Source organism: Hylaeus anthracinus, unplaced genomic scaffold, assembly GCF_026225885.1.
Source record: "Hylaeus anthracinus isolate JK02 unplaced genomic scaffold, UHH_iyHylAnth1.0_haploid 3, whole genome shotgun sequence".
Lineage (NCBI taxonomy): Eukaryota > Metazoa > Arthropoda > Insecta > Hymenoptera > Colletidae > Hylaeus > Hylaeus anthracinus.
Genome location: NW_026535284.1, coordinates 5,804,708 through 5,824,619, shown reverse-complemented (window position 1 = coordinate 5,824,619; position 19,912 = coordinate 5,804,708). Strand labels below are relative to the sequence as shown.

General features: G+C 31.5%; 2 protein-coding genes across 5 annotated transcripts; both read left to right on the top strand.

The window, feature by feature from the left end:
• The first annotated feature begins 1,542 nt into the window (after positions 1-1,542).
• LOC128894058 (extended synaptotagmin-1) lies at positions 1,543-11,620 on the top strand. 3 transcript variants are annotated; one of them, XM_054155488.1, is made up of 17 exons: positions 1,543-1,746; positions 2,514-2,978; positions 3,061-3,201; positions 3,280-3,356; positions 3,758-3,824; positions 3,905-4,050; positions 4,128-4,248; positions 4,329-4,499; positions 5,942-6,039; positions 8,184-8,232; positions 8,290-8,379; positions 8,453-8,539; positions 8,614-8,772; positions 8,853-9,005; positions 9,090-9,213; positions 9,270-9,555; positions 9,625-11,620. In XM_054155488.1, the coding sequence occupies exons 2-17, from the start codon at positions 2,646-2,648 to the stop codon at positions 9,950-9,952; spliced, it is 2,430 nt and encodes an 809-aa protein (XP_054011463.1). In that variant the 5' UTR covers positions 1,543-1,746; positions 2,514-2,645; the 3' UTR covers positions 9,953-11,620. The 3 variants fall into 3 exon arrangements, with proteins under 3 accessions (XP_054011463.1, XP_054011465.1, XP_054011466.1); XM_054155490.1 differs by lacking the exon at positions 5,942-6,039 and adding an exon at positions 7,472-7,566 and having other exon boundaries at positions 1,544-1,746; XM_054155491.1 differs by lacking the exon at positions 5,942-6,039 and adding an exon at positions 5,066-5,151 and having other exon boundaries at positions 1,545-1,746.
• A 109-nt stretch (positions 11,621-11,729) lies between these two features.
• LOC128894061 (EF-hand domain-containing family member C2-like) lies at positions 11,730-19,906 on the top strand. 2 transcript variants are annotated; one of them, XM_054155493.1, is made up of 14 exons: positions 11,730-11,864; positions 11,987-12,151; positions 12,310-12,460; positions 12,648-12,871; positions 13,587-13,829; positions 14,944-15,170; positions 15,441-15,632; positions 15,705-15,847; positions 16,866-17,062; positions 17,311-17,450; positions 18,065-18,178; positions 18,285-18,464; positions 18,607-18,709; positions 18,956-19,906. In XM_054155493.1, the coding sequence occupies exons 1-14, from the start codon at positions 11,811-11,813 to the stop codon at positions 19,109-19,111; spliced, it is 2,289 nt and encodes a 762-aa protein (XP_054011468.1). In that variant the 5' UTR covers positions 11,730-11,810; the 3' UTR covers positions 19,112-19,906. The 2 variants fall into 2 exon arrangements, with proteins under 2 accessions (XP_054011468.1, XP_054011470.1); XM_054155495.1 differs by lacking the exons at positions 11,730-11,864; positions 12,310-12,460 and having other exon boundaries at positions 12,109-12,151.
• Positions 19,907-19,912: the final 6 nt, after the last annotated feature.

Below are 19,912 nucleotides of genomic sequence, written 5' to 3'. Positions count from 1 at the left end.
TAAATGGATATAAATTCTAAACTAAACGCGATGAAGAATTGCGGTTTGTTGCATTGTTTTTCTGAATAATTATATTAAGTGAAAAACACGATCAAATGACGGCACCACGGAAAATGATGTCCCCGTCAAGCCTATAACTATTAATTGTTGTTAATGAAATTATTACAGATATGATAATCTGTAACGATTTATCAACATACATTATTCTCTAGGCCATCAGTCCAGGGACTGTTTCGTTATGTAATTTATGGCAACCCTGGATGTTATCAACTGTATCACAGATCACAGCCGACTCTAGTAGAGCGTTACAGCGTGTCCCAAAAATCAGTGATGGGTAAAATCCTAGGATTCGAATAAATCTGAAGTTTGCCGATTGCCTCTTTTTCTCTTTCGAACATTTCCCAGAGAAAGAAACGAGACAAACACATCGGCAAACTTCAGATTTATTCGAAGCCTAGGGTTTTGCCCATCTCTGCCAAAAATGTTGTAACACTTTGAAAGGGGTGGTTCGGGAGGTGATTTGAAACAACTTTTTTCTTAGCGAAAATGTTGTTCGAGGCTTCGTTATGGAGATATTAAGCGAAAACCCCGACCAATCAGAGCGCGAGGATGCCGGTTGAGCGTAGGTTACGCGCTAGGCGGCAGCGCTCATAGGCTACCGCGGCCGCTCCAACAATATACGCGCGCTCTGATTGGTCAGTGTTTTCCGTTATTATCTCCTCAACGAAGTATCGGACAACATTTTCGCTAAGGAAAAAGTTGTTTCAAATCACCTCCAGAACCACCCCTTTCAAGGCGTTACAACATTTTTGGGACACCCTATATAACTAACCTGATTTACTTTTGTTCTTACTTTTTAGTTCTTTCGCAGTTGGTACGAGTGGTACGAGAAAAAGCTGTGCGCGCAGTACTGTAACTATAGGAAACGATGTGGGGTCTAAATTTTTTTATACTCCTATTATTGATGCTGTCAAATTTTTTATTAAAATTATCTTCAAAAAGTAGTATAATATTCATAATGAGCACGTGTGAAATTGTTGAGTTATCAAATATAAATTTTTACTTAACTACTTGTTACTTTTTTTTTATACAATAAAGTCACAAAGTAATAAACCAAATAGAATAATTTGCATGCAATGCAGTAAACTCTTTAAACGCAATAATAATGTCTGATGTGTTACTTTTAACATCTGTTACTAAAATTATATTTTAATGCTTAGTGAAGTCCAAAATTGTATTTCTTCGATAGTTTTGATTTGTACCCAATGTAAAACAAATATAAACATCTTTTTGTTTATAATTTGTTGCCATCGAGAACAAGCGAATATTGTGAATAATGTTTTAATAATGCTGTTATTATGTGAAAAAATTGGGAGATTTCGAATTTTATTCATGTTACTAGGTCAATATGATTTTTTAACAATGACCTTCCAATATTTTGCAATATTGAATCTCGCAAAACATAGTACGAAAATCTTTTTGGTGGCGTTCGTAACGCTACTTTCGATGAGCGTAAAGTTAGCTGCTAGTAGGATCGCATTTATATATATAGTTACGTTTTAGTGAGTCACTTCGACAGTTTCTTTACTCGACTAATTGATTAGTCCTCGAAAACATTCATCATTCATCCTCGGCAAAGTAATTTGAGAAGTATCATCCGGTTTTACTGTGATCATATCTGTTCAACAGTTACACCAAGTCATAAAAAGTATATATACATATGCGAGTACGACTTTTTTTATACATGTAAGCAAATTCTGCAATGCCTGTTTATTAAAATTTTATGAATTAACTAACGCTTACATATGTATTATTTTAAATTTTCATACGTTCATTATATTCATTTCTGCGCAGTATTAAATTGAAGACCATAACATAATAGATATCGTGAAATGATCGTATTATTTGTATGCATTTCTCATTTTTGATATATGCTTTTAATCATTGTTAATTGCAAATATTAATACGTGAAAAAGTATCACTAACAACGATTGTTTTATTCTGCTAAACACTATGCTTGACGGATATTAACATCCTGCTTAAGCCGATAAGAAATAATTTAATCTATATCAGTTTTAAAGGATTTTTACCATCTTAACAGCGGTTTTTCGTATCGCGAAGTATTTGGAAATCGCGCTATCTCTCAGTATTCATATATAAACGTAATTTATCTTATCTACCTCAAGAAATTCAATGTACTGTCATTTATAAGCATTAAATGTATACATATATGTAGAATATATATTATTATATATATTTATGTAAAACTGTAATAACCTTGCAGATATTTAAATACTTATTTTCAATATTCTACAACTGTTGATTCCTTCTTTATTTTTGTATTGAAGTATTAACTGTACATAGTAGTGAATATTTTTGATGAAATATGTTATGAATGTATGATTTTTAAACAGTACAATTTAATTGGCATGATTATTTTGATTTCATGTTTTTCAGCCTTACATATTACAGCAAAAATTAAAGAAACATTTGTGCTTCATTATTTTTTGCAGAGCGGATATAAATTTATTGAAATCTAAAAGAAAACAAATTTTATATATATAACATGGAGTTATGTAAATAATTACAATTAACAGTTATTATAAATAAGATATTGATAAGCTGAGATTTACTTATTATTATAAATGGAAGGCAAATGCGAAGACAATAAAGTCTCCAAGCCAAATCCTTGGCCATATATGAATATAGGTTCACTAACTGTATCATTTTTTACCAAACTGGCAACTGCTGGTATTATTTGGGGATGGGGCTACCTAAATCTGAGCATAGGATGGTTAATTGCACCCATCGCTTTAGCAGCATGGAAATCAGAACGTCGAAAAGACAACGAATTAAAAACAATTACTACCCAAGCTAGTGTAATGGCTAAAGAAAAAGAATTGGTTATGAGCCGATTAGATGAGTTACCTTCTTGGGTTTACTTTCCTGATTTTGATAGAGCTGAATGGCTAAATAAAGTAAGAGAAACTTCATTTAAATGTATTTTTCTATATTTACATATTTTATATTAATGTCAATTAATTTCTTTCATATTTTAAGGTTTTGTATAAAGTTTGGCCAAGTATAAATCATTTTGCTCGTGAACTGTGTAAACAGAGTATAGAACCTGCTATTGTTGAAAAATTAGTAGAATATAAAATAAAAGGATTTCAGTTTGAAAGATTAGTCTTGGGTCGTATTGTAAGTTGTTGTACATTGTCATGTTATATTCAACGTTAATGTATCAGTAAGAAAACTAATTTTTATTCATATTTGTAGCCCTTAAAAATTTATGGAATTAAAGCATATGATAAAAACACTACAAGAAATGAAGTGATAGTAGATGTTGAAGTTATGTATGTATTTGTATTAATAATAATGTCGTGTATTCATATTAACTACTTTGCCTGCAATTATGTACTATGGACATATTGGCCTTTCCATGATAAATTTAGTAATAATGTACCTTGCAAGTGATTTCTGATTAGTAGGAACAAAATCAATTGTCTCTTCTATTAATGCCATTATTATCATAACACTTTTTGTTTTATTATCATAGTATATTTATTATATTAACATTTGTATTTAAGTACATGCACTTTGTATACAATTTCAATAGAAATACTTCCAAGTGAGGTAGCCAGACTTCTATGTTATGTGGAATATTTAGTTGTATGCATCCGTCAATTACTGCTGCTAGGCAAAGTGGTTAACAATATTCTTGACTTTGATATTTTAACTATAAATAATACTATAGGTATGCTGGTGACTGTGATATTACCTTTTCTGTTGGTAATATAAAAGGTGGTATTAAGGATTTTCAGGTAAGGAACAATGAATATAACTACTTTCAGTACGAATTTTTTAGTGACATTATTAGTTAACTTTAGTAAGTAACTTTTAGATTCGTGGAATGATGAGGATCGTCATGAAACCATTGTTATCTTCTATGCCTATAGTGGGAGGTGTACAAGCATTTTTCTTAAATCCACCAGCTGTTAATTTTAATTTAGTAGGAGTAGCTGATGTCCTTGATTTACCTGGATTTAAGTAAGAAGAACTAATTGTATAATTGTTTAATTGTATAATTGTATAAAAATACAACTAACCATGTATTTCTTACACAGTGAAATACTAAGAAAAACGATAGTGGAACAAATAGCGGCTTTTGTGGTTCTACCAAATAAAATCGTTATACCTTTATGTGAAACAGTACCAGTTGAATCATTGAAAATTCCAGAGCCTGAAGTAAGCTTTCCACTTGGTACATTTTGTTAATATGTGTAATCATGTGAAATTTATATTAATTAATCATGATTTCTTTGTAGGGAGTTTTAAGAATTCATGTAGTAGAAGCAAAAAATCTTATGAAAAAGGATATTGGAATGTTGGGTAAGGGCAAGTCTGATCCATATGCCATTATAAATGTTGGAGCACAAGAATTTAGAACAAAAACACAAGTTAACACTGTGAACCCAAAATGGGATTTTTGGTGCGAGGTATGTACAATATTTTATTATAAAAGAAATTATATGTTTATAGTATTTAATGCATGTGCTTTGCAATCATTTTTTCTTGTAAGTCCATTGAAATTTCAAGCATAACATCTTTTACATGGTAAGAAATAATATTGTTTAAATAAATAAAAGCACGTGATATAACCAGGCATTTATTATTGAAGAGAACAAAACAAAGTATAAGACAATTATAATGTCTTGTAATTTAATCATATTTATGATGATCACATAAATTGTTACTTTATTATTTTTTCTATATGTTCCTTTTATGCAGAAATATGTATGTCTACGTTTTCGTTCTAGTTGTAAGATGTTGCTGATCTAACACTTGGCACCATGATTTGTTGATTATTGTTTTTTCTTAGTGAATTAGCAATCTACAATCTTAAATGTATTTGTGTAAATTATTGTTATGCTTACAGCAAATCAATACAATTGATAGTTCGTACACATAGATCGGAAACATCTTAATTTATGTCAATTTAATTTAGTTTCTTACTTTGGTATGTATGTGTGTATGTGATGTGTGATGTGTTATGTGGGATTAGTGCGCCGTGACATCGGCCGTCGCTCAACAAATTACTGTGCTGCTATGGGACTATGATGACACCAAGGGTGATGAAAGTCTTGGAAGGTATGAACACATATTATGTATTGTTTCAAAATTGTATGTGGAAGATAAAATTTATATAAAAAATGAGTAACAATTGTTATAGTTTATCTATGACATTGTTCTTATATTAAGATACTTGAGAAATATTACAATTTGATCTATCATTTCAATTACCATTTAATTATCATCTGTATATCTTCCCAATACAGTCAGTCAATAAAGTCTTTGTGCACCACATTTGCTACATTTCGTTTTTATGTATTGTTTAATTTAAAGTACCAATTGTAATTCACAACTCAATTGTAACATTAAATAACATAACTAAATTTACGCAACAGTAAATGAATTCATGTATGCTGTACAGAGACTATTTTGACCCACTGTAGATCTTGATTCATATAAACATGTAAAACAATCACTGTTGTTTGTAAAATATGTGCATGTTGGTGTTTTATATTAGTTGGTATGCTATCATTTATAATATCTATTTGGTTTGAGTGTGGGTAATTGTATGTGTGTCGCTTTATTGTATTAGCAATTTTTTAACAATAAAAGATAATTTAGATGTATATATTCTAGTAATATCAATTATTCTTTTAATGCTCGTACTGGTTTTCTATCTATTGTTGAAGCACTTTGATTAGTTCAGTTATATTCATAGTCATTCTATGTGGCACATATGTATTCAATGTATCATAATTTATTTGAAGGAATAATAAATTTGCAAATTCTATTAGTACACAGATGAAAGATTTATAAAGCAATATTTTCATCTTTTATATTTTATGCACTTCATAATATTGGCACACAGGCTGTGATCTGTTCGTGTATAATGCAGAAGGCTATGGTGTTTCTTTGGGATAGGGATGCAAGCATTCCATGTGTTCAGTATGATGACTTCCTTGGCAGGTAGTAGATATATTCATAAGAAGTTATAACATAATATTTAGTAATTTAATAAAAACAACGAACATCAACCGAGTGACATTTTTGCATGCCATTTTGGTGTTTATAAATCTTTCTTATCACATTAATATGAGTCTTAACAAGTTACAGTAGTTAATGTTAATGACTAATATGTTTGTGATGTTCAATACAATGTGTGCCATATATATCTCGATTTGCCTTATTTATTTATTATATTACTTCATCTATTATTTCCATAATTCAATAAGTCCTAAGAAGCTGCTGTTTACCGGAAATTGATCGCGATAACTTCGTATGTACATGCCCGGCTGTGAATCATAGTGGAATAATAAAGAAAAATTAACAGATTTCACGCTCGTCGTAAGAATCAAGGGATTGAAAATTAAATACAGTAAAAAGCTTTTCTCCATTAGCACCCCCCGTATTCCAGTATCTCATATCTATCCATTTGTTCCTGTCTCTGTCCACGCTTCATTCTATGTCACAAACGTTATATTTCCCCGTTAGCACCCCCCTTGTTTAAAAAATAAAATGATTTTCCATCATAAAACTCCTTTATCATTTCACTAGATTAGGTGTAAAGTGTAGCTTAATTAATTTCTTTTTTGCTTAACCCACTATGATTCTTAGCTTAGCACGTATTGAAGACATGTGATAAAATAAAAAGAACCGAAATACAGTTTAACATTATATATTTATGGGGAATTACCACATGATAGTTCATTAGGGAAAAATCATAGCAATTTCTCACAATTCAGAGTAATGTAAATAGTATCGTTCATAATTTATGTTACTTTTTAAAATATATGCATTCAAGTAATTTTCAAATTCATTGTGCATTTTCATACCACTATTATTTATCTTTTGCTCCATATTTATGTTATAGTGTATTAACAATTTCTGTGATTTCCTTTCTTTTCCAATAACCAGTTTAACACTTAATATGTGGGGCAATTGGATGAATTTATATGCTTTATTAAAATATTTATATTACATTCTTTTCTACTTTTGCTCAGGTTTTACTGAAGATTCCAGATATGGAAAGATCTGGTTGAAAAATCACAACAGTTTTCAATACAACTAAGTGTATATTTTTGTTTATATAACATAGTATAAATAAACTTCTAGTTTGTATTACTTTTTGAAAAACAAGTAAAGTTTTACGATGGCATAAAACGAATCTTTGATAGTTGCACAGTGAATGATACTTTTCAAAACACATACCGCTATGAAATAATCCATGGCCTGCAGATTAAGTGTTAACTATAGGTATACAATTTTTGATTAATTATATAATATGTAATAACTTTGTAATTTTTAAAGTTTGTTTATAATTTTATTTGTTGGGTTTATGAGAGTGATTAGGTGACGGTAGTTGTTAAATAAAAAACTAAACTGGATTATATGATGACAGTTTATAGTGGAAAAAAGTTTGGGAGCTCATTACAACACAGTGGTTGCCCATCTCTTTGACAAAGACAACGCTGGTCAAGATGATCCACTTGGCAGGTATTGCTACTTGTAGCAAGTACGTTTTTCCCAGGAATAGAATGCATTTGAAAATTCTTATGTAATTAGTTTAGGGGAACATTTATTTTTTTTCGACTATTGTAGATTGCGTGCTTGTCAATTTGCAGAATTTTCAAAATTGAAATTATACTGCTCTTATGATGCATGTTGTTGGAACGTCAATTACAAAAAACACAGTAATTTTATATTATAAAGATAGTATGAGATATATGTGCCATTTACGAATACAGTGAAATAAAATTCATGTCACCATATTACTCTTTTCATATTGTTATAAACTATTTCATTTATAAGATAATATCCTAGAGTGCTGCTTATATGACTATGAATGTATGTAATATAGAAAAATTGATTGTTTATTTGTGAAATGAATGGCATTAAAGCAATTATAATATATTGCTTTTATTGCATGAATGCTTTATAACATGCATGAATTACATGGAAAATTTCATGCATTATAAATTTCAGCACATTAATCATGCTACTGAACTTGTTTAATTCCCATTATCATAAATGACATACGTTAATAATAGGTCGTATATTATATACCAGATAAATTGTGAAATACACTATTTTCCTATGTTGTGTTAATGTAGGGCTACCATTGAAGTCAGTCGTGTCAAGAAAAAAGGAAGCATTGATACGGTAAGTAAAAAATATATTATGATTGTTACAGTAATAATGAAAATGTACTGTATGTAGTGGGTTTCATTGGAACAAGCAAAACATGGTATGGTTCACCTACGGCTAACATGGTTTCAACTTTCAAAAAATGTTGCTGATTTGAAAGCTGTATGTATTTTTAAAACATTGTAAGCTTGATAATTTTAAACGTTGTTCTTTATTACATTGTTGATATATACAGGCTTTAATTGAAACTCAAGAACTTAGAGTAACATCAATGAGTACAGCTCTTCTTATTGTTTATATTGATTCAGCTAAAAATTTACCAGTAAGTATGCAATCAATTAATTTTAAATAAAAATTATTAAGTTCAGAAAAGTAACTGTAATTATTAAATTTTAGTGTGTTCGAGGAAATAAACAGCCTGATGTTTATCTTGAAGCAAGTGTTGGTGGAAATACAAAAAGAACAAGTACGATGTTACGTTCCTGTGATCCGGTATGGGAACAAGGCTTTACCTTTTTAGTTAGCAATCCAGAAACTGGTGCTTTATATATAAAGGTTACATATATTTTGTAAAGATCGTCATTTCTTTATTTCTTATTACAAATATCTCTATTTATATGTACATTGGATTTTAGATCACAGATGAAAAAACTACTTCCATAGTGGGAGAATTGAATTATAATATCTCTTTACTTCTGAAACAGAATAATCTTGAAATTTCCCAACAACCTTATGATCTGCAGACGACCGAGGTTGACAGTAAACTAATATTGTCTATGTCATTAAACGTATGATTTTTTAAATTTATATACATATATTTTCATATAAAATGAAATTATACGTTATATTTACGTATATATTTTCAAATGCAGATACTGAAATATGAAGAACCCGAGCCCACTTCAGAAGAGGATGATGATGACTATGACATTAACCAGCTCAATAAAAGAATTGAACGCCAAGAATCAAATATCAGCAATACATTTTCTTCTAGTCGTAAGTGTACTACTTACCTACTTATATTTAAATTTTATATAATATACACTTTTCAGTTCCACCTAGTCCATTGAAAAGGCAAGCGTCAAAAGAATCAGTGAACAGTTTTACCCACAGTACTGGTTCAGGTGCAGCAATTGGATCTGAAGAGCTAGTTGCAGTAAACGAAGAAGCAATTGTCACTAATGCTGCACCATCTTCTCGTACTGGAAGCCCCCAGTTAATTCATAGAAATCTGAGTGTAACGTCGTCTGCAGGCGACTATAAATTAGGACGTATACAGATGTCCTTGCGTTACAACATACAAAGGCAGAAGCTTATAATTGTTATACATAAAATAGCGTATGTATATCATTAATGCAAAAATTAGAAAATTTCATAAATTGTTAATTGAAGGTTTTGTTGTTGCAGTAACTTACCTCTGCCACAGAATGATCCACACAATATACCAGATCCATATGTGAAACTCTATCTCCTTCCCGATCGCCATAAGGAAACCAAGCGTAAAACAGCAGTCATGAAGGACAACTGTAATCCAATCTTTGATGAACAATTCGAGTATGTTGTTTCTCAAGGCGATTTAAATACTCGCACATTGGAAGTATCAGTGTGCACTCAGAAAGGTTGGTTGTCTGCCGGAAGTAACGTAATGGGTCAAGTCCATTTAACTTTGAGTGAAATGGATATTACAAAATCGACCACGAGCTGGTACGATTTACAACCAGAGACTAAGGACTAGAAAATGAAGAAAAGCAAGTGGAGATGTGTCCAGTTGCTTATGTGTTTTTGAATGTCTATGGTATGGAATCTCTCTAAACGTTCAAAGCTCAAACAATGTGATCAGACCAAATTTTGCATAGTAAAAGAAAAATGACAAATTATGACATACCACGAACGTTATGAAAGATCTGAAATGATTATGTTTATTAATACTTGGACCGTCCACTGTCGTCTTTAGTTCTACAGGCACGTTGCGTACTATTTTTGTTAAATATATTTTATATTATTTACGCTTATAAAATACTTTTGTCACTAGCAAGTGCCATACACATGATCTGTTGTTACTAAAATCTACATGATATGCACAAGAATATTTATATACATAATACTATCATCGTGCGAATAGAATTCGCTACTTAGAAAGTATATAACTTACGATTAGTATCTACATAAGTAGTTACAAATAACAATTACTTTTAGTTATATTTAAAACTACAAGCACTGGATGTTTGTTTTGTTTTTTCTACGCTTAACTGTTTCTCAAACTTTAATGCTTTATTACTAATTGTACGCATTACGCATTTATATATATATTTTAAACGATAACTTATTGATTTAGTATATGATCTACGCGTTATATCATTAAGAACAGCATCATTCAAAGTGTAACCTTTTGCACTCCATTAGCGCTGTTATGGCAACATACGTTTCGATCAATACCAATAAAATCTTTCAAATCTGCCAAAGGCTGTTATATATACCAGATAAACTGTGATAATACAATAAAGACGTTATAATACGGTAATGAGAATGAACAATCATGCAATGTGTCAATAATTTTTCTGTTGGTTAATTGTTTATAGCATCTTATCATATTATAGCTGGTTAATATGAAAATGCATGATAAATTTATCGAGATTAATGTTTCAGCCTATGCATGGCAAATCTTTAATAGTTATAATCACTTAAGAATGTTTACAAAATCAGCTAAACACACATTAAACCTAAATACTATATCTAAGCGACCATAAATCAAGAATGTTTTCATTTTCAGTAGTGACACTATAAATTTCTTGGAGTCACCAGTAGCTTACATTATTCAATTCTTGGAGTGCAAAAGGCTAATAATAAATTTTAAGAAATTCTTTTTTTATTTTGTGAAGATAACCTTAGTAAAGAATGTAGCGAAGTACTGTCCAGATTTTCTAATTATCTAAAAAATTACAAATGTTCGAATATCATCGAATCGTTAAAGCAAACTCTTGTTCTACTCTGCTTTACTTACTTCGGAAATTAGTTATCTAAAAGAATCCGTAAAAACACAAAATATTATCTATATACAGTAGGATAAGCTGCAAACATTCGTATGACGATATCTGTAATACTTTTTGAAAAATAGGTATACCAAGTTAATCAGAATTTGCGTTGGCGAAATAGTGTACGAAGCTACTGGAACGAAATATGCGAAACCTCACAGTGCGCGAAAAATTAAGGTTAACATGAATTATTGAGTCAAACTAATATAGTATATACATGTTATATTTATATACCAGAGTGTTTTGCTATATTATATATTGCTATATATTATATAAATTTATGTTTTGGTATATACTGGTAGAAAATTATGCCAGTATAATGTTACATGTTGTTGATGATAAAAAATATATATAAGCATTTCAAACTGCTATTTTCTGGAGTTCTTTCTATGACTTCATTGACTCCATGGAACCATCGTCAAGGAAACACAACAGTAATAAATTGAAGTGATTCATTCTGTTACACCGATGTTGTATTGTGTAAAGTGTTATTAATTATGTACTTAAAATTGTGTTTAATGCATTAATTGTACATACACATTACATGTGCTTTGTTACAAAATGCAACGTGATCGGGTGCTTCCTTTCCTACCAGGATATAATTTCGATAGTAATGTAAATGACTTCTCAATTTTATAATATTTCTCATACAATGATCCATGAAAATAGTAACCTTCAAATAAAGCTTAATGGAATGATAAATACTGAAAGGTATACAGTGTATTTTACTTATTTAGCTCGGCCGAACAAGATTTCATAGAGATCAATATTTCGGTAAGATACACGATGGTGTTTATTATTTATCAGAAAAGGCAGATAAGGGCGATCATGTTCGCTTTCCATCGATTTATCCTCGTGGAGAAGTACATGAATTGCCTCCATGGATTGCTTATGATGGTCAGGTACGATAATTTATAAATTAAAGAAACTCAACCAAGTGTCACAAGTAATACCTGTTAAGAAATATAAACGTAGTAAAAGCAGTAATGTAATAAATGTGCTTGCTATAAAAAACGTCTTAATAATGGAAACATTTAATATTTCGTATATATTTTTATAGAGATTAATGTTCAAGGCTTTTTTTCAAGAAACTGTTCAAGAAAGATGGAAAACTGCTTATCAAATTCGTATAGTGAATATCAGTTTCTTCTTGGAGGATGGAACAATGAAAGTTTCTGAACCTTCCACGGAAAATAGTGGTCTTGAGCAAGGTTCAATTGTGGATTGTTTATTTGACCGTTTGTTATTGCCATGCTTTCAGTAGACTCTCGCTTAAGGACTATTTACAGCCAATTTTAGTTTGCCCATCTTTTTAAAAGTACCACCAGAAAGAGGAAAAATGTTCTAATTTTCATAAAAAGAATATAATTTTAGTGTTATAAAATTTCATCTGTTCAGGTGTTCTATTAAAACGACAAAGAGTCCCAATGCCGGATCCAGTCAGATATAGATACTACGATATAATTGATTTAAACATCGGCAAAGAACCAGAAATTTTTGGCAGAGTATATAAAATCGTCGACTGTGATAAATTCACAAGACAATTTCTGAATCGTATGGGAATTCCAGTCCCAGATCCAATTGAAATACCAAAAGATCCTTACACGGAGTTACGAAAATTTGTAAGCTTACCAAGTATGCCATTCAAAATACTAAGAGAATTACTTATTCAAATAACTGTATCTTTTTTTATTTCTGGAATTTCATTTATTTTCTTGGTCTATTGTAAATGTGATTTCTTAATTCTTTCAAGCAGCTTATTCATATTAACCATTTCCACTCTGAGCTAACTCATTGCATGTGCAAACAGCTATCATATTACATTAATATCAGAATCATGTAATTTATTGAAGTGATATTTTGTTTATATGAATCTTTAGATATAGAGGGATATACTTATGACAAGAAATCGAAATTTGATATCTCATTTTTTTCTAATATATATGGTAACATGTAAAACAGTTACCAATATATATTGAAGACCCTTTCTTTTATGCTACAGTCTTATGCTTCCTTGATTATCTTTCTAAGTTGTACTATAATATTTCATGCAAAGTGTGCTCATACGTTTTCTTTATGTGTTGACATTATTGTGAATATACATCCTTCACGTATTCTTTTTCTAAGTAACACCAGCACACATTCTTTTGCATTCATATATTTCATTGTCAGCCTATATACCATGTTTCAAGGGCGATGCTCTCTGAACCATCTAGTGTGTTAGGTAATGCCCTAACAAGGCTAGACCTTGTAAATAAGGTATAAAGTATAAGGTGTAGGCTTAATTCTTTTACGTTTCATGAACAGCATACTTTCATTTGTATAATCGAAACATAGGAAGCGTTTCCGAAGAAACCCAACCGGAGGGTCGACAGTCGTGGTAATTTTATGAAGTATGACAGACAGGTACTTCGTTTTTACGGTTATTGGGACGACACGGATAGTCTTTATGGTGTTATTCACGATCTCGAAATTCATTACTACCTTGCCGATAATACAATGGAAATAAAAGAGAACGTGCCACCAAATTCTGGACGAGATTCCGGTTTCATGTTTTTGCGACGAATGAAGGTTCCAAAAGTATGTTGTTTTTTCATGTATAATTAATTTGAATTTCTTATTAAGTATGTGGAGAAAACCGAAATTATTTGTATGCTCGGATGCAACAAAGCTTTTTTTAAAAATTAGTGTCGTCAGCAAAGAAATTCAAATGTTTGACAATTCAATAGGCGCTTCAATAATACCTCTGCAAGTTTTCTTTATGTTTTGAAAATAGACACGGAAACAAATGAGATGGCAGTAGTGATATTCGACCTTACTCACGCATAGTAAATTACCGCAAAATTACCATAAGAGTTTTTAATGCTATCTAGCGGTTCCATAATGAACTACTGTAGTCAGAAGCATAACACGGGTTATATGTATTAATTTTAAATAGTATTTTGTAATACTATACTTCTAATTTAATTATTTTAAAAATTAATTTAAATTGAAAAGAATAATCTTTGGAATCTTATCGACTGGGAACAAATATTTGGTTAATCGTCTTGTAGAAAAAATATGTTTTATCGGTTAATTAGCCAAATACTTTACCGGTAAATAACAGAACACTTGTCCACCTCTATCGCTATGGTAGTGTAGTGTGAATCCAATTTTTGGTATTCTACCACTAGATGGCAAACTTTCCACTTTTTTCGAATCACTAATTCAAACGATTTCTCTTTTCGATGGAAACTTGCTATTTTGTTATGGAAAAACAATAGTTTTGAAAGTCGAAAGGGGGAGTCAGTAAACTACAGCCATTTCAGTAAAAATCAAAATTATGAAAAATCCTTCGGAAACTTAGCAGTTCTTTATGTATAGAATAAACCCTGAAAATTTGAAGATGATCGATGAAATAATTTTTTAGATATCGTATACACCGCAAAAAAGATGTTTTCGGAGATTTCCTGTATCTTAGCTATTTTTTAATATATTTGAACAAAAAATGTATATATTAAATTCAGTAATAGCACTATAAAATTATGCTTTGTTTTTGATTAAATATTAATTTAAATTGTGAAATTACTGCGCGTAGCCCTGATTTACACTAAGTCTGAGTTTCTTCTAATGCGGTTTTCACATTTTGTACAAAATCTGAGATTTTAGAACGCGATACGAATTAATCAAGTTAATTAAAATTAATTTATTGCAGTTCTTCTCCGGACTGGAACCGCTTGGCGCAGGTGATCCCTTCACCGTTCTAAATGTTATTGGAGACGATACTGCGCGTGGTTATTACTCGATAGATTCTTTAAACACTGGACAAGTTTGCAGAGATATTTATAAAGATAACGAGCTTAATATTGGTGCCCGAATAAACGTTTTTGGAAGAAAGATTGTTATAATAGATATGGACGGTTTTACAAAGGAATATTATAGGTGAAACTTAGTTTCTTCACTTTTATCTACAATTAGACAAACGTAACCATCTCTACCGTAAGTTTTGTTCACTTGGTGTAAATGGTCTCTCGCGCAAACAATTTACTGTCGGGAAGAGTGATAAGTACACTCCGGATCTTTATACAAAATAAAATCTTGGCTAACGTACCTAATTGAACCTAATACAAAATTGAACCTAATATTTATATTAATTCCTAATAATAATTAACCTAATAATTACAATAATATTTTTCATTTATTGTATCAAAGGACGAAGTACGGTTTGGACGATTTCACACCCTTGCAGAGACCTCGTAAAGGCGACGAAGTTTGCATGAAAGTCGAAAAATACATTCCACCTTACAACGGTTTTGGTTCCTACGAAGATTCTCTTGGAAATTGTTTCTCGGTGTTGCCGCAACCACCCAAAATAGACATTATCAAATTTCTCTATTACGATAAGTACGTGCAGTATAACAAAAATTCACGATTCTTAAGTGCAATATTTTTAATCGATCTTTCGCTCGATTTCAGGCAAGGCTTCGACAGCCACGTCCTGAGATTTAGAGCCAAGATGGTATCAAAGAGTCCGGAAAACCAAGGCAGAGCGTTCATTATTAGAGTTTTTCTAATGGATGATACGATTTCTATTTTCGAATTGGGAATAAGAAATTCAGGTGAGGTCCAAGGATATTTTATTAAGCATTCAATTTCGAACGTTTCAAAGTTTAAAAAGGTTTTTAATAAAATTTAGTAAAGTAAAAGTTTCAATTATACACGGTTTTTCCTTAGCGAAAAATGTTGTTTCAAATCACTTCCCGAACTTCTTTCAATGCGTTACAACATTTTTGAGACACCTTGTATTCGTACAGTGGAGTCCAAGGTAAGCTCCGGAGCTTGGACAGTCCACTCTTTTCTTCATTTTGGTTATGGGTTCTACGACGCCGCAGCTTTGAGGGAGTGACACAAATAAAACGCTGAAAAATAAGGCTTTATTTAAGAATTTATTATGAACAAACGGTTCAATGAAATTATTTGAAATTTTGTACACGTGTTTTGTGTTGAGTTTATAGAGCTTAGCTAGGCAGCTACTGACTTATTCGCTCCCCTTATTTTTGCTATTGCACTTATCTTATTCCTTATTTTTTCGCCCTTGGATTTTTTCCATACTTTATATTTTTGTTAGCAAGCCCTAAAATCTCTATCCATAAAAAAGCCTGGGCGGACGCCCAAGATCTCAGCGTGATAGTCGACTACGCTACACACTGCTCCATCATCCACTACCCTCTGCTACCTCGGTTGAATAGTTATTTTATAGTGCATCGGTTTTTCGCCCATATTGCACTTATCGTGTACATTTTCCTTTTACACAACATCTGTGTTCTCTATTAAAAATTAGTTACTAGAGGGCATCAAGGAGAGTCGCCTCAAAGGTTTTTTTGAATTTTTCAACCCCTCCCGTCACCCCTGACCTTCTCCAAAGAGGCGTTTTTCTACACCCTCTCCTTTAGAGGTGTGAATTAACCACTTCACATCAACCGTCGCCAATGCAACTTTGCACACACCCAGAAGACACTTGAAAACTATTCCTCACGAAGTTTCACCGAAATCGGTTGAAAACTCTCATAATTAGTGTGCCGCTAATTTTGTCCAGTAGTTTATATGTGTATAGGTTTATATTTTCCATATTTCTAGGTTTCAGGCGATCCCTCTTCCAAAAAAGAATGCCAGTAATGTTGCCTAATCAAGAGATATTCGTAAATAGGAAACCGGATTATTATAAACCAAAGGATTTTTATATCGGAGCGCGCGTTAATTTAAACAATTTCATCTTTGAACTCATCTCAGCCGACGTTTATGCTCTTCGTTACATGGAGTTACATCGCGATAAGGTTCTATAATTCACATCCGTTTCAGTGTTTCAGTATTTTTTAAAACACATATTCTGAAATACAGATATTTCAAAATGTGTTTTCATTTATTAATTATTTTTAATTGCTAACAGTTCATTTACGTTCATTCACGTAGATAATATCAAGTTTGATATATTTATTCTATTTATTCTATTCTGATACATGATTAATGTTTATTGTTATATGTCTTTCTTTAATCGCACGTACTTACACCTTTTATTGTACAGTTTCCGCAAGCTGACGTCAGATTAATCCTGGGAAAATTACGGGAAATTTTGAAACCAGTTTACAAGGAATTTATACAACACTATACACCCGTGAAATCAATCGACGAAGATCTTTCAATACTGTCGTACGAGAAACTCAGGTATGTTGTTTTCCGCAGAATAGTTTACCTATGCGTAGTGGACGAGTTACGTTATTAAATCGAGTAAGGAATGAAAATATTCAGAATACCAGTTGATGTGGAGCTCGTCAATTCTATGCTTGATCAGTATGTAAAGTGACGATATAAAAATCAAACAAAAATTGTACATCTCGACGAGATATGAAATTGCCGTCAAATGTACTATTAACCATTACTGGATTCAAGTCTCTTTACTTTCCTGAAATGTAAAAATGGGAAATGTGCGATTTAATTGGAGCAAGCGATTTTTAAAGGTTATTTTTTAATAAAAGTATGCGAAAAGTATACATGATACTTGAAATGAAGTTGATTCATGGCGTTTGAGTTACTCATAGTAGATCAAAGTAGACGTTCGCAGATCAGAAAAATTATTTAAACAAAAATATACTGTACCTTTAACCGTTTTTCAAGGAGTTTTGATAATCCGAGTTATCTTTATTCGACGAATACAACAATTCAAAGCGTACAAAATAAAGATATTTCAAAATGTGTTTCCATTTATTAATTATTATTAATTGCTAATAGTTTTATATTCACGTAGATAATATCAAGTTTGATATATTTATTCTATTTAGAGATATGTTATACAAGTATTCGAACGGCAAAATAACAGAACACGAAACAATTACGATTGCTCGACACTATTCCTCGCACGAAAAGAAGGAATTCCGCACTCGTGAATATGTAAGGTAATCAAATTTGATATACAAATTTGTATATCTTTTCTGAACATATTTATTTCTTTATTTCTGTGTTATTGTATGTCCACAACTGTCACACATTTTTTTTTTGTAGAACCCTAATGCACACAGAACTCCTGCGATCGTTATGGAACGAGCTCGATCGATTGGAAGAAGATCTTCATCGATGCGACAGAGGAAGAACAGGATTTCTATCACGGGACACAATATATACTATACTCCGTGGATCCAGAATACCAGTTGACGTGGAGCTCATCAATTCTATGCTTGATCAGTATGTAAAGTGACGATATAAAAAAAAAATATATATATACATGTCGGATTGAGTAACCTCCTCCTTTTCGAAGTCGGTTAAAAATTAAACAAAAATTTTACGTCTCATTACAAAAAGTAATATTAATTAATATTGATTTCAGTATTCGTAGAAACGAGGAAGAGAAATTAGATTACAATGACTTGTTGCGATTCATGAACGTGAAAGTTGATCCACTACCTCCTGCAACACCTATTAATATTAAGGTATTTCTAAGGGGTATAGAGTGGTGGGGATGGTTTCAGGGCATTTGTGGGAGAGAAAGTGCATTTGTGGAGACTTTACTGTAAATAGTATTCCACGCGGGTTTATGCTAAATCAGTTAATTTTTAATTCGTAATTGATCGAAAATAGCTCAATAGCTTCTCTGTACGATAATCTTTAATATAATAATTTCCTATATAATAATTGTTCACTGCGGTTATTGTTAAATATATTTACGCAATTTCCAGACGGCACTTTGGTGGGCATCGGAGAAGGAACCTGATTGCGGCGCTGGAATAAACTGGTGCGCTTTCATCAAGGATTTAGATATCAAAGAGGAAGAGGGAGATCCAGATGGAAGTTCCAAAGCTCTAGACCAGAAATGTATCACACTGAATGATTGAGAAAAATGTATCGCGAAAAATGTATTCAAAATAACTTTTCTATTCTCTTTTCGACATAATCGTGATGATATTTTTAAAACATACCTATTCACGGCTCACGTGTGATTTTTATGCTACAAAAAACACCATCGACACTTTTGGGATGAATAAATACGCGCACTTTTCTATGTCAAGTAATATTTATTGTAGAATATAATTTGCATATAAACTACGTCAAATTTAGCAAATTATTTACATTGTACTAATCACGTTTATATCTAGCATGCGGCTAAAACAGTGTTGCCTGGCCTTGATCTTGTGAATTTATATTTTATCACCAGATCGCGAATACTCGATTATCTGTTTTTGTTCGGTGTCTCGATATGAAACTTTCTTACGTCGTTTTCATGGTTTTGAATCAGCTGACCGACAACACTGCGCTATATTCGCAACATTTGAAGACACGAAGTTCAATAAATAGCAAACGATATAAATAAGGGCCGTACGAAGTGTTATTATTAATCATGTTTTCGTAAATACTCTCGTCACGATTATTAACCCACTGTTCGTACACGTTTCGATGCAATTACGATGATCTCTAAAAACAGTTACAAATACAGGTTTCGTAATATCCCTCGATTTTTTTTCAAATTCTGACGACAATTAATCATACGATATACAGTCAGTCCTATAAGTATCCGTACCCTCTATCGCATCTATGTCTATTCAAGAAATTTGTCTCGATTTTCAAACAAACTTTTTATTATAAATATATCCATGTTTCAAGTTCATTCAGACAAAGCTTCGGTATTGCGTAAAAAA

What these genes read in the sequence shown, in the direction of transcription:
- LOC128894058 (XM_054155488.1), top strand. Translation starts at nt 2,646, where the DNA reads ATGGAAGGCAAATGCGAAGACAATAAAGTCTCCAAGCCAAATCCTTGG. An exon ending in GAGCTGAATGGCTAAATAAA is followed by an intron (nt 2,979 to 3,060) that starts GTAAGAGAAACT and finishes TCATATTTTAAG; the next exon opens with GTTTTGTATAAAGTTTGGCC. An exon ending in CAATACATTTTCTTCTAGTC is followed by an intron (nt 9,214 to 9,269) that starts GTAAGTGTACTA and finishes TACACTTTTCAG; the next exon opens with TTCCACCTAGTCCATTGAAA.
- LOC128894061 (XM_054155493.1), top strand. Translation starts at nt 11,811, where the DNA reads ATGCAACGTGATCGGGTGCTTCCTTTCCTACCAGGATATAATTTCGAT. An exon ending in GGATTGCTTATGATGGTCAG is followed by an intron (nt 12,152 to 12,309) that starts GTACGATAATTT and finishes ATATTTTTATAG; the next exon opens with AGATTAATGTTCAAGGCTTT. An exon ending in CAACACCTATTAATATTAAG is followed by an intron (nt 18,710 to 18,955) that starts GTATTTCTAAGG and finishes CGCAATTTCCAG; the next exon opens with ACGGCACTTTGGTGGGCATC.